This window comes from Apaloderma vittatum, unplaced genomic scaffold (genome assembly GCF_000703405.1).
Source record: "Apaloderma vittatum isolate BGI_N311 unplaced genomic scaffold, ASM70340v1 scaffold41334, whole genome shotgun sequence".
In the NCBI taxonomy this organism is placed as follows: domain Eukaryota; kingdom Metazoa; phylum Chordata; class Aves; order Trogoniformes; family Trogonidae; genus Apaloderma; species Apaloderma vittatum.
In genome coordinates this window covers 14088-28542 of record NW_009714013.1, presented here as the reverse complement: position 1 = coordinate 28542, position 14455 = coordinate 14088, and the positions used below count along the sequence as shown (strand labels likewise).

General features: G+C 43.2%; 1 protein-coding gene across 1 annotated transcript in view; it reads left to right on the top strand.

Annotated features, from left to right (window-relative positions):
- Positions 1-6216: 6216 nt before the first annotated feature.
- The window catches only part of LOC104273295 (uncharacterized protein C20orf26-like), a gene marked incomplete at both ends in the record, with an annotated part of 20887 nt that continues 12648 nt past the window's right edge, over positions 6217-14455 (top strand). The window contains 4 exons of the mRNA XM_009868578.1: positions 6217-6315; positions 7405-7573; positions 9099-9273; positions 12800-13092. Of these exons, the coding sequence (XP_009866880.1) occupies positions 6217-6315; positions 7405-7573; positions 9099-9273; positions 12800-13092 (736 nt within the window). The remainder of the gene's footprint in view (positions 6316-7404; positions 7574-9098; positions 9274-12799; positions 13093-14455) is intronic.

Sequence of the window (14455 nt, the reverse complement as noted above, 5' to 3'; positions counted from 1 at the left end):
TTGGTTACATATTGTAACCCAAGACACGTGTGTTTCCTTCTGACTGCCTTTCTTTCCACACCGAGGCAAATCCAGAACAATGTTTTGGTCCGCCATGTGTTCAGTGTTGCTGGGCTCTCGTCCTCCTGACGTTGTTGCCTTTCTGTCGTTCTGGTGAACAGGGAGACCAAGTTGTGACAGAGATAAATCAGGGAGGTCATATCTCGCCGTGTCGCGCCGTCAGGATCACAATGAACCCCGTCAGTGACCGATACCACATGTAGAGACGGGGAGAGGATGTGGGTCGGGATCAGCCTTCCCAACGGCTGCTGGACACGCCTCTGCCAAAAACCGATGCTCAAGGAGCACTGATACGTGCTTATTTTATAGTTACAGTCTGGCTTTAGAGGCAGTTTTCAGTTTTAAATAAGACTGTTTCAGCTTGGAAGTACTTGCCCTTCAAGTATGTGCAAACACTTGTCTTAGTCCAAACTGTTCCTCCACGCTTTAAGTTCCAAAGTATTGGTAGGTTTTATCTTGTTGCTATTTATATATGAACACTCATAACTTCTCCTTGCGTGTTAAAACTAATCTAGGAAACAGTAGTTTTCTCATAAAAGGCCTGTTTTGAAAATTGAAATGAGTCAAAATTTTTTATTTATTTTTTAATGGAATTGTATTTATCATGCCTCTCTCGGTGACCAGGCATGACGTTCACATGGCTGTTTCAGCAGCCCAGAGCAGACCTCGGTAACCTGACTGCCTGGAGCAGCTGGTAGCTCTCTGATCACTGCAGTTGAAAGCAAATAAGGAAGCATTCCAAGCACAAACACCACATTTTGGTTTTCCAGTTCTCTCCTAGGGAGGAGATGTACTTTCTGCTCATGTTTGTTTTTCTTTGTTTGGAGGTTTTTTCCCAGAGCTGTTGTGAAGGCGTCGCTGCTGTTCTTCAGTCAATAAACTGCCTGTTGGTTGGGTTTGAAGCACAGGAGAGCATTCAGGCTACAACTGTGGAGAAAAAAATAGTGGGCTGGTGAAGTTGTGATCCTTCCCTCTAGTGTTTAATGTAGATTTGATTCCTTTTTTATGCATGCACATCTGCACTTCTAATGAGCAGAGGAAGACAACTGAAGATTGCTGGTTCATGGTACTTACTTGGTTTTTTTTCCTGAATGCTTTATGAGCTGAAATTTTAAGGTTCCGTATGCAGATCCCAGGAAGGAGACAAGTCTGAACGCAGTTTGCACTGAAATGCGAGTCAAGAGTACGTAAGATACAGCGATGAGACAGTGACCCTCTGCTACACTGTCTAGATTCCCCAAACTTCTAATGTGGGGTGGCTGCCTGAGGTGGAGCTCCACAGTGCTGCTGCTCAGGTGCTTCTACGTTACCACGCTGCAAGTCGTAATGCATCTCATCGCGCGGTTTGCTTCTAGGAGTAGCATCTCTGTGTCCATCCAGCATCATTTTGGTTCCACGGCAGCTGCAGGGCAGAGGCTGTTTGGGCAGGAGCTGCTGGAGAGGCGTTGGGTTGCCCTGGAGAGGAGATGGGCATCGCACCTTGGAGCAGGGCTGCGCGCGGGGATGCAATATCAGCACGGCAGCTGTGCTCGCTGGCTTGCCAGGGCGGGAGGTGCTGCGAGGCCCCGATGTGCAGCTGCTACATGCAGATGTTTGAGATGAGGAGTTTTGGCCCAGCTGGCTCCTCCAGCAGGTCTGTGTCCCCATCCTTCCCAGGCTGCCAGCTTTCTGTCAAAAGGCCACAGTGCTGAGGTGGCACCCCGGAACATGCAACTCTCATGAGCATCTTCTCTTTATGCGTGCTCGTGCTGTCGGGAGGACAATGTGCCTTGGCCACAAGCTAGGGCAGAAACATTGGTACAGACCTCAAGCCCTGCAAATTCAAGGGCAGCCTGTCTTTTGACATCCCTGGGCTTTTCTAGGGCGCGTACTTTTTCTATCTCTGTTAAGGCGGCATTGCCAAATGCACAATGAGCAACGTCATGGAGTCAAAATATTAATCTCCTCTGCAATAATATGAGAAATCAGGGTCTCGTAAGTAGACAGCCAGAAAAAATTACCTTAGTGTTAACATGGGTGATTGGCCAATAGTATTAAAAATATCTTATAAACAAGCTGGAATTTGCACTGCGTGGTATTCTCAGAAATGTTCACACAGGGGCAGACAAAACAGCAGAATTTCAACCACACTCTGGTTTTACTGCCCAATTTGTGGTATCTTCATTTGTGGAAAACAGTGCTGATGTGTCTCAGCTGTGATTTTGAATACAGCAGGTGATTAGATTTAAACAGCTTGAGACGGTAACTACCAAGGCCATCATCAGATCTCCCTCATTTTCTGTCTAGAAAAGTAATTGCCCTGGTTTACACTTTGAACAAGATGAAATGCTGAAACATTTATGGAATGGAAATTGAAATTCTGGTAAGGAAGTGCTCTCACTAAAGCAGCGGTTAGACGATACTTTGAGTTGGTCAGATCCAAAGCCAACGTATGTTCGGGGCGATAGGGCTGATCTTGTAAACTTTGTAGCTGTGGATGTTCCCACTGAAGTATCGGAGTGCTGTTCCTAGAACTACCGAACACGTGGAAAACCCCTTTCTTGACCCTCGCGTTAAGAAGCATCCCAGCAACGACTTGTTATCTGTTCTTTCATTAAGCAAACTCATTGACAATCCTAACACTTTTTCCTAAGGCCGATCCAATGGAGAGCTGGCTTATCTTTGTTTACTCATAATTAAAGAGGGATGACTTCTAGCCCGACATCTGTTGGTCAGCGGTTAAGCCGAAATCCCGTTCCGAGGTCTGTAACTGATGCACTTACAGAAGGTTCTTAAGAACAAACGCTTTTGGTGGTTGCTGATACAAACAATCAGCCCTTTCTGCTGCTTCTATTACTGACTCTCTTTGGTTTCTGTGCCTTGAGCCCCATGTTACTGCCTGCTGGGGCTCTCTTTAACCAGCAGTTCTCATTCTGGGCTAATTCCTTCCAAGAAAATTCTTAAAGTACCTTTTTTTTTGTTGCAGGACAGAGATTTCTCTGATTTCAAGGTTTTATCTCTGTCAGAATTTGTCACATCTAGTGCTGAAAATAAGCTACTTGTTACTAGGTTTTAAATAATCTAGAGTTGCCATTTATGCAGTTATGCAGCAAAGTTGAGGGTAATTTATCATTAAGACTTTACTTTTGAATTGGTTATAACTCCAGATATTAAAGTTGTTTAAAGAGTATATGTGCAGGAGACTGGTGCACATAGTTACCAGTTTTGGTAGCCAGTTAAACCATTAGCTTCTCTAACATTTTTTTAATTTTAGATTTTATAAATCACTGGAAAACAAAAAAAATATAAAATACGATGCTTTGTTGCAAACAAACTGAAATGTTTAGGTTCATGTAGACTACTCCACTGAACTGTTTGTAACAGAAGTAATTTGACTTACTATTTGTGATAATGAGAGGTTTAATGAAAACAATTAAATCATTTGTTCAGCCAGTTTCCACGATCTAAGCTGCCATGAATACACTGCGCACATGGCGGGGGAGGAAAAAAGAGGTAGCAAGATGTCAGGCAAAACCCCAGAAAAACTAGCAAGGAATATTCCAGCAGATTCACAGATGCCAGGATCTATATGTCATGTACTAAAACTTCTTTTGTTTGTTCCTTTGATGATGCTCACAGTAAATTGGCAATCCTCTTTTACTTCCAGGACACAAGGGCCTTCAGCCTTTTTTGTAGCTCTGCTCTAGAACTGTGCGATGAAACCCAATCCCTTTTACTTATTTCCCTAGATACTGTAATCCCTCCCTGCTTTGCCAGTATCTTTGAGCTGTTCCTCCCTTTGTATCCACAGCAACAGGAATCCCTGCTGGAATTACTCCCTTCTAAAATGCAGGTGCACTTGTTAATGCTGCGTTGGTTCAGGCTCTTAACTTGGAACACTTTTTTCTCCAAACGGGAATCTCTGTTTTTACCTGTGTGCAGCTCAAGCATTGTTATATAGATAATTAGGAGTGTGTAAGGTGTGCACTCTCCTAACACACAGTACCTGTTTCTCAGAACCTTCATTGTTTTGCAGTTAGGAAGGGCTTTTAGTGAGCAATCGACAGCCATAATAAACCTACTTTATGTTAACCTAGAAATTCAAAAAATAAAGAGGTAAATGCCACAGAGCATGGTAACGCATGTAACAGTCGCTGGGGAAAGCACCCAGCCCCCTCATCTCCCTGTAACCACGTGCCCATGCCTGACAGGAGCAGTGATGAAGCACCCACTGTTTGCCAGGCTGGTATGTAAGTGCCTGGACATGTACTGAAGATCCTAAGGCTCGTCACAGTGCCTACCATTCTGAAGTCAGGCCTTTGGAATACAGCACACTAGGCATTTTTTTTACATATTTAAAGATTCCAACAGCTTTCACAAATGCCAGCCTGTGCTTAAACATTTACTGAACTTTGATTCTCAGCTGAGGAAGAGCTTTTTCTCTCTGCAAATGTGACCATTACTCAGGTGAAGCCATGCCTCAGGCCTGGGAGGGCAAGTAAAGGGCAGTGCTGGGTACCAGCCTCTGCCTCCAATGCCAGCACGCCTTTTTGGGAGCTTTAATCCAATTTTCTTTGTGCCTTGATTTCCCCACCCCCCCCAGTGTAAAATGGGAGTAAGAGATATGACTCATTTCATCACAGCATTCTAAGGAGATGCTAATCTACATTTTGATGCCTATGAGATTAATGAATGGGAAACATGAATTAATGTTTGGGGCATATGGGAATGCCATGGGAGCGCTGAGGTAGAAGTAAATCATTAGTGAGTAAATCGTGCCGAGTGAAAGGTTTGAATTGAAGCTTTGCACTCAATGGGGAAGAACTGAACAAATACCATATGACTGTGGAAATACTGGATGACTGTGTGTGGACTAAATGGAGGTACAGCATCTGCAGAAGAAAACAGTATGTGACCGCGTCGATCAAGTGCATCGTGGTGCGGTCATGCACAAGAGGCGCATTAATGTTGCCCAGGACCTTCATTCTGCTGTTTTTATGATGCTTTTGCAACATTTCCATCCTAAATGTTGTTAATGTAACTTCAACATTTAAATTGTAGCACCTGGGTTTGGAGACCTGTTGGCAAGAGGCCGTGCAGTACACAGAGAGAGGATTTCAGCTCTGAGCTGAAAAGAAAGCTGAAAGGGAGGATGTCTAGGATGTTTAGGTACTGTTGTAGTAATTTTCCTCATAATTACATGTAAACTAAAAGCCAGGGAGTCATACTATTAAGGTGTGTAAAGCTTTTGTAATTGCTCACACTCGAACCCCCTGAGAAGTGCTCTGTGGGTGCAGATGGCATTCTGTACACTTTAAATTCAGCTTTGTGTATCGGACTAACTCTCATTTACATCGAGACCACTTTGTACTGCTCAAGACAGCATAATGTGGCTGTAAATGAAGAGCAAATTCTATTTACACCCACCTCTGCAAAGTGACCTTAATTTAAATGAGAATCAGGCCCATAATCTGTATAAATATATGCACTCTGTTACATTAAGGTTATTTATTACATTGCACTCATCCCAAGTACGCGTGGAGATTTGCCATAGATAATCCATAATCCAGAATTAAACTATTAATATGCATTTTGAGAGGGGCTGCCATAACCTTGAAATTCCTTGGTTTAAGTATGACCTTTAACTTTGTTTGAATATATTTTTCAAACGTATGAATAACAAATTAACACCAGTTGATAAAAAACATTCTGATTCCTTTGTACCATTTGCATCAATCCATACTTAACTTACAGAAAGCCTTTAAGATTAGAAGGCTTAATCACTCATGATATTTATTTATTTTTAAATGTCAGGTCACATTTAGCTCAACATACTGTCAGTCTCGTTCCCCGCCCCCCCGCACACTCTGGTGTTAATGAAACTGCAGAGGCAAAGTGTTCTTTTCTGGGTCCAAACCCACATGCTACTTAGCAGAAGGACAAAACACTTGGTACGTGGCCTGTGTAACAGAACTATGTTATCCTCCTGAACGTGGAGTTAAAATCTGTGATGCTCCTTTGATACACCCTCCTAATTTCAGGGAGCAGATGAGTTACCAGTGTGTCAGGAATTCCATTTTGCTTTTCTGCACCGGACAGAAGGTGAGCCCTGAACAGCAAAGGCATGTGAGCAAGCTCACACTGGATAACTGTGGTGTTTTGCTTTTGTTTCCGCAGCCCACATCTGAAATTCAACAATCTCACCCTGATTTCAACTCACGGCCTTCCAGGAAAAGATCTGCCGTGCTCCCAGCATAGGAGGTTTTTGATTAACAGGTTTGATTTAGTACCTAAATATTTCCATAGCTTTGAAGGAACACGTAACACTCGTTAATTCTTTGTGACCTTGTCCTAAATTTTAGATCGATACATAAGTTTGAGTTTTCAGTGTCAGAAAGGCACTGAGTTGAGTCTGGGTGGATTTGCAGGACAGCCGGCAAGGTAACATGTATTTTTATGATGGGCTATTGCAAGGCTCAGTGGGGCTGAAGAGTCATAACGGACCTTGCTGAAAACGTTCTCTCTCTGGTCCTCCATGCATTTCATAACATTGTGTCTATTGTACACCTGTATTGAAGTACTTTGTTTTCAGGCATCTTTGTCTTTCCAGAAGTCTATAAAGCAGAGAGGGTAGCACAAATGCAATAATGAATAAGTATGCTGGTATTGGGCAGGGTGGGGGCATGCGCTGAGTCATAAAAGACCTTTGGAATTAATTTTCTTTTTCATTACTGAGGCATTGAAAGACTTTTTATTCCATCTGGATTTTGCTTCAAAACTGGTTTTTTTAGTAGCAGCTTCCAGATCTTTGATATTTCCATCATATGTGGGGATATATAGAATACTTTATGCTGGAAACAGGCTGTGATGCCCCTGAAATTCGAGTTGCAGAAGTAAACTTTGTTTGAGATTTTCAAAATGAATGAGTGATTTTAGGTTCCTCAAGTTTTTGGTATTGACACTGAATTAAGACTGCCAGAGCATGATGCTGAGGGTGTGTCTGCACCCTGAAAATCCCCTTTCTGTCAAGGGCTAGCACGGGGTCAGGTTCATATGGCAGTCGGGGACAAAAAGCCCTGAAGTCCTACAAAGGAAAAGCAGAGTAAAGCATGTATTTCTGACCTTGTTCTTAAATTATGTGGTTGTAAGGCCCAGTGCTGGGAGGCGTTGCTTGGTTTTAGCAGAAAGTTGTCAATTTGTAACTGAGTATTTCATAATGACTGATCTTTTGCTATAGACTGCTGCAAACTCACAGCGAGGGAACAGGCTTGAACCACTGGGGGACTTGGGCTAACCCACCAGATGTCTAATTAATGCCTGCTGTCAGCTGCTGAAATGTCACTTACAGATATTCTTTCTTCACAGCCACTGTTTTAATGATGAAGATTATGCACAGATGTCACTTTGTTCCTGGGTTAACATTGTGGTTGGTAAAATGACTGGCATAAATCGCGCTGCCAAATACGTGATTGTTTCTAAGGAGAAAAAAGTACCATATGACTACCTCGTTCTCTGCACAGGGCAGAAATACCAGGTAATATTTGAAAAAAACCATAATACTACATTGAAGTTGTGCAGTGGTTAGTGTTTCTGCGATCAGCAGGGCAGTCCATAGCAAGCATGTAACCAGGAGGCTTGCAGCCCTGCAGCGGGGCAGGTCATGCTGTTTCAGCATGACTGTGGAATTTGGAGGAGATGGGAGGTTTTGCAGAATTTTCTACCAGCTTTGTCACCGCTCAGCATCAGATATTAAGTGAAGCTGCTGGCATTTTTGCCACCGTGACCATTAAACCTGCTGAAGAGTAGGCTTTGCTGACATGTGGCCACCGCCATGGGAGACTTAACTCCAGCTGGCCTGTTTGACCTAGTTTGGGCAATGGAGAGAATTCCTTATCAAATTAATCACTCGTCTCACATGATGACATGGTGCTGTACACGGTCGGGTTTCCAGCGAGACCGAAGTGGGCCCTTAGTTCCTTGTGAAACATGGAATCAAGCTCATCTCCAGCCCTTCAGGCTCAGCTTCGACTCAGACATCGTGGACAGGGTTCACTCATTCTTGTTGCTCACCATGTGTCCCTCAAGCAAACCAAGTGGTCACCTTTTGTAGAAGCCCGCTGCCCGCGTTGATTTTTCTCTACTGGTCGATTTTGGATATAGGAATCATGACCAAGGTCATGAAAAGAACACAAAGGAAAACTCAGGTTTTATCTGCCTTCAGGAAAAAAAAAATCATGTAATCTATTCTCGTTTTTAAGCTCTACAAGAAATAGAAGAAATTATTTTTATCGTCTGGCTTCTGGTTTATTACTCAGAGCTGTAGTCCATGCTTTTAATAAGTTGTCCCTTATTTGGTGAGCTTAGAAAAACACTATTTTTTATGATTAAGAGGATTTACTTGTTGGTAAGTAAGATCTTTTGTTGTCATGCCTGTTCTTGTATGACTGAACAATATTTCACTTTATCCACCTGGCAGTGAGAACGTTCAGGATGCTAATCACTGGTGTTGTAGATGTTTTAGGTGAGATTCCCTTTTTTGCTCTGTGTGCCTCAAATTGAATTTGCTACTGTAAAGCAGTATTATACAATTAATATTTCACTGAATCCTGGCATATTAACCATCTAGCACGTTTTGGTTCCCTTCGCTGGGACAAAATCTCTTAGTTTTAGAAAGCTGATTTTTGCTGACAAAAGATAGAGGTGGTCTTGCTGCACAGAGATTTTTCAGGTGTCACATAAAGGTACAGGTTATTCAAATAACTGCAGAGATCCTGCTACAGTTCATTTGTGCAAATCTGCTGTTGGCTGCAAAGTCCCTTTCGTTTGTGTCTTCCCTGTGGTGGCGTTCACTTGTCCTGGCACTGCTGGTGAAGATGGTCACCCATGGAAAACAGTTTTGTGGCCACTGTGTTTGCTGCTGCTGAATGTTAAGAAGGGTGAGAATGTAAAAGGACAGCAACTCTCAGGGGGTCAAACAGCTTGTGCCAGTGATTTTTAAAATCTTGCTTAACAGTTCAAGCTCTATGCCATGTATTCAATCTCACACTCATTTCTTCCAGGTCCTGTCTCCCACGGGAGCAGATATCAGTAAACTCCCGACTAATGAAGAAGTCCTAAGTAAGTGGCCACAAAGATACACTGGGAGAGTCCCTTCCAATCATTTTACTCTTAATGACAATGAGGACTGCTTGAGGGCAGTGCACTGGCTGAAAGAAAACATTGTCAGCTCAGAAGGTAAGGGGGTTTGTTACCATGCACACTTACAGAAATGTTTTCTAGGCTTATTGTTTCCTTAATTCCATGTTATAATTGGTTCCTGATTAGTTCTAACAGTCTTTCATCTGCTGTGCTTTGTTTTTCAGATTAATTTACAATTTGTTGTCATTTTTGATACCCAGCATATTTAGTGAGGAAGGAAAGGCTTGAGATAGATTAATTATCTATAATTATTACATAAAGCAAAATGAGTCCCAAATGCAAATCTGACTGGAGTCATTAGTTAACCGATTAAATAATAATTTAATTAGTGGATGTGGTTTTCTGCTGTGTAGAAAAATGTCTAGATTTGAGGTGTAACACAAAAAGAGAACAGGTCGAGTTAGGAAGTGGGTTTTTTCCGTACGTGTTTTTAACCCTTCAAATCAGCCACCTGTGGAGCTGTCTGTTTTACCTGATTTCCAGCTGTTCGTGTGTGCGTGGTTTGTACATTCCTTAGTTCATTCACTGAATGTGTGTGCCATTGAAAATATCACCCAGGTTTCTGAGTTAAACTCTCCACTGCTGCTGCTCTGCCGGGGCCACCAAGGCTTTATGTTTGTTTTTACTGCTCGACTTGGAAATTCTCCTCATCCTAGTTTTGCCTTCAATGAGTACTAGTATTACACCTCATATATTTCATCTTGTCAAAACTGTTAAGTATTGTTTGTCAAATTCCTGCTTACCTGCTTTAAACACGTTAGAATGAAAAGCATTAAAAAATGTTTAAAGCAAACTCAATGGCTTCTATAACTATACATGCTGATTATTGTAGTTGTACAGAAACAGACATTTCAGCCTCCCACTTCAGATCCAGTCTGCTACTGGGCTGGGGCAGAAAAGCCCGGGCGAAGGAAGGCAAACGCGCCTTCGAGACCACCTGTAGTTCTGGAGGTGTTGGGTTTTTTAAAGGAAAGCATTAATCAGCAAGCTTCCCAACGTGAGTGCTGTTAGCCTAATTGGATGAAAACTTCATTTGGTGGCACTGATTTTGAGGACAGCTTTTAATTAAGAGTTAAGGTAGGGTTTTTTAATTGCTTTTCTTCCCTCCGTGAGCACTGGGCAGTGCTTCGTTCCGTGTGCAATCAGTGGATGCTTTCTTGGAGCGGGGGGAAGCAGCAGTTCTCCTGGTGGCAACTGCCACCAGGAGAAGGGATGAGCCCTGTTGGGGGCAGTCAGTGTCCCAAGCGAGGCTCTGGCTGCTGGGGAACTGGGCGAGCATCAGCCCCGGCGGCTGCTGCTCGGCTGACAAATCCCAGCCGCCTAACGCATGCAACCTATTACAGCTGTAATTGTGACTAATTGAAATTCATCTCCTATTAGCCCCGCGCTTTCCATGAAAATAAAAAGTAGGATGGGAGTAAAGTAAGGAACAAAACTGCTTTAATGGCCCAAAATGGAACAATTATTTTTTTCTCTTTACCTAAACATAGTTTACTGCCTTATTAAAAGGGTGTTTGTAGGAATACTGCCGCATTAAAATTCCGGCGCATGAATCACCAGCCGGAGCCACTGATGCTTTAGCTAATAGTGGTTTTCTCCTTTAGCTTTTGCAAACTAGAAAGATTCGGGTCACACTAGGGTCACTGAAATCTTGTGCTTCCACTTGTGGAAAATGAATGAGCCAGCTCTGCCACAAAATGCTGACGTTCTAGTAGTAAATGAAAAAACTACTCTAACAGTCTTTATTTATGACTGTTTTTTTTTCCATGGAAGATGATTATGTTTACTCACAGATAGAGACATTTTCATGTAGTTAAATAATAAAAGCATGCTGAGGAACTGCTGTCCGTCCAGTGAACACAATTTCAGTCCATAATGAGTATCTGTAGTTTCTAGACTACTAGCACTGTAATCTAAAAAGCCACTAATATTGTAAGAAGCAGAAACCATAAATTGTTGATTTACAAGAGGTCAGTAAAGGAGCATTGCTTTTCTTGATCTAATGTAGTTGTATTTAATAGTACCACATAAACTAGAATTTTAATTTACCTTGAGAAATGCAGGGCTCGAACCTGACCTTGTATGCAAAAATACCAACATACAGTGCAATACCTGAGCTGCCCTCTGAGGAGGCTGGTTCTGCCAAGGGGTGAGGATCTCTGTTGCCCAGACTTGCCGGCTTTGAGGCAGAATAAAACCTTGCTCGGCTGTGCCTTTGGTAAGCACTTCTCATTCCCCTTTCCCAGCCACTGCAGCCTCTTCAGATGCTTGTGTTTTCCACCCGCTCCTATAAATGTAACAGGAGGCTGTCAGCATCCACATACCAGCTTCCTACCTGTACTATGAGCACATTAGGTTACTAAAACGTACTGCACTGAAGTTTTCATCTCACCGCTAGTGCTGCTTATTTGCATCTTGCATTACACTCTGCTGCAGCAGTGGGAGAAAAAATGGACCAGTCTTACATCTTCCTTCTCTTTTAACTCTTTCTTGAGGCCAGCGCTCCCTACAGATAGGTGTCTCGGCAGGCACGAGCGAGGGAAAGGGTTCTGCTGACCTCGAAAGGCAGCTCAGCAATGGTACACAATGGACAGAATTCTCTCTGTCAATTCTTACTATCACACGTCTCTCTGGTATTTATGGAAATAGTCAGGTCTTTTTCGTATGATTTCAGATGAATACATGTGCAGGTACAATTGTTGTGTTCCTCTGGTCATTGATGTGAACAAGAAAAATATGCTTGCCATCATTTCTGAGCATGTATAATTGTTGGGGGATTCTTTTCTCTGGCAGTTATGAAGAGATATGTTTATTTGGCAGCTACAAGTGGCCAAACTGATACAGACAAATAGAATAACCTTGTAGTCAAAGGGCAATAATAGACATCTGTTAACAATTTCTGTCATTAATATTCTTGGGAGCTAAGGCTTTGTGAATGCTCTGTTTAGTATTGCTCTGTGGCTCAAACAGTGAAACACGGTCCCAGCGATACTAGTTTAGCCTATGAAATAACGAAATTTAGGTTGCAGGAGCTGCTGTCACTTGTGTTGAGACAGACATGCCAACGCCAAGATAAAATGTCTCCAAAAGCCATGATCAAACCAGTTATGTAGGAAAGTATATTGCACAACAGCTTGTTTTCGGTAACTTAATCATTCCATATTTTGTGATGTTTTTTTCTTCTGCCTGATGTATTTAATTCGCTCCGTACCCCCTCCTGCAAAGGTCCTTTGAATAAGCAAAACTGATGAGGGAGAGGAGAACAAAATTGAAGAGTTTTGTGGGTTTTTTTTCTAGAGGTTTTTCAATCAAAATAATTTCAAATTATGTTAAGTACTTGCCTACTTTATGGGATGTTTTGTACAGATTCTTCACTAAATTATCTTAGCTACTGTTGCTAGGTAACATTGTTTGCTTCATAGCATCAGAGAAATAAGAGGGTCAAAGAGAGCAATTTTGAGTTATTATCATCTGAGTTACACTAATAGGGTTTTCATTGTACATCTTTGAAAATTTTTCCCATGGTTGTTTTTTTGTTTGTTTGTTTTTGTTTTTCCCTTAGGGAATGTCATTGTCTATGGGAATACAATTGACACTTACACCACAGTGGAAACCCTCTTATCTCTTGAAATTAACGGTCCTCGTGTCCACCTCGTGCGGCCTCCCCTCAGCTCAGATGTGACTTGCCTGAACAACAGCGACGTTGAAAGCACCGTCAGGGAGGCGCTGTCGGCAGCTGGCGTGTCTGTCTACCATGACAGCATCCTGGCACAGTGGAGCGAAGGCGATGACCCAGACCTCATCACATGTGCTGCTTTCACTACTAATACAAAACCTTTTAAGTTGCAGTGCTCGGTAAGTATATGCTTCCATTGTGTTTCCCTTGGGCTGTTTTTTAAGACAAAGGCCGTCAAATTTGGATAGTCTCTTGTTGGTTTATCTATTTTCTCGTATCTGGAAGGCCAAGCATTCGCTTGTTAATCTAAAGGTGGTTTTTTAAGAAATCCAAATGAAACCATTGTTAATGCCCTGGCAGATTTGGATAAAAATGCATCGAAGTTGCCCGACTCACAAATAGCTGTTCACTAACAAGTGACGAATACTCTTAATTCATTTTCTAAATAATTCCATAAATCCTTTATTATTTAAATGCGGACAGTCACTCCTGTCTATAGTTATGTGTGTTTCATTAAGCCTTAGTAGAAGCCAAAAAAATGTTAAGACAAAGGAGCCTACTATTTAACACAGTATATGTTAAACAACTATCTCCGTCTACATTGACTTTGGTTTTGTTCATCCCCAGCATCAATATCTTACGTAAGGAAATCATACACATGTTTCCGGGTGCAGCCCCACTGTGAGATTTACCCTTTCCTAATGGGCAGAATGGTTCTGTTTTGTCTTTCCTGGGCAGGTGAGCAAGCGCTGCCAAGAGAGTCGCTTCACCCCATGTTGGCACTGCTGTTCTCCCACTCTCCATATGCAGCTCTTCTGTTTCTCTCCTCTCCCCCTCAGATCCCCTGATTTTTGTCCTTCTTCCACAGAGGTCGCTGTGTGGTTCTCGTGACTTCACGTCCATTCACCACCTTGCCCATGTGCCCGTTCCTTGAAGAGCCCCGTTTCCTTACGGCTTGTTTCTCACCCCTCCCATCCTCCCTCCAGCCACGGTTCTTCCCCCTTGAGGTCTCTCAAAGATGAGAGATACACAGTCGCTCGTGATGTCAGGGGCTTTGTATCCTCCCGGACCGGCTCAGCTGCCCTGCGAGGCTCCTGTAGCTGCTTTTGGAGGGGCTGGGGCTGCTGGGAGCAGCCCCCGCAGGAGGCAGCTGCGCCCTCGAGGGAGAGCAGGCTGTGCAGGAATCGGCAGCTCTCCGGGCCTTTTGGGATTTGAGCCAATATCAACTGTTGATTGGCAGTTCTCGGGGGGCTTAATTTGTTGAGTCCAGCCGGATAAAAACAACGGGAGGAAAATTTTTCCCCGGAGGGGGCGGCGCCACCCTGCCGGCCTGCCCTCGTGGGCTGACAGATGGCTCCCGGCCTGGAGCTGTCGCTGCCCCCTCCCCTCCGCCGACACCGGCCTGCTTGTCGGCCGGCAGGATGCGGAGTGTGGGATTTTTGGATTTAGCAGACGGTTAAAATTCTCTTAACTGTGCGCAGTTGCTTACTTGTTTTGTATACGAACAAGCCCGGAGGCACTGGCTCCCTTGCGAGGCCAGCA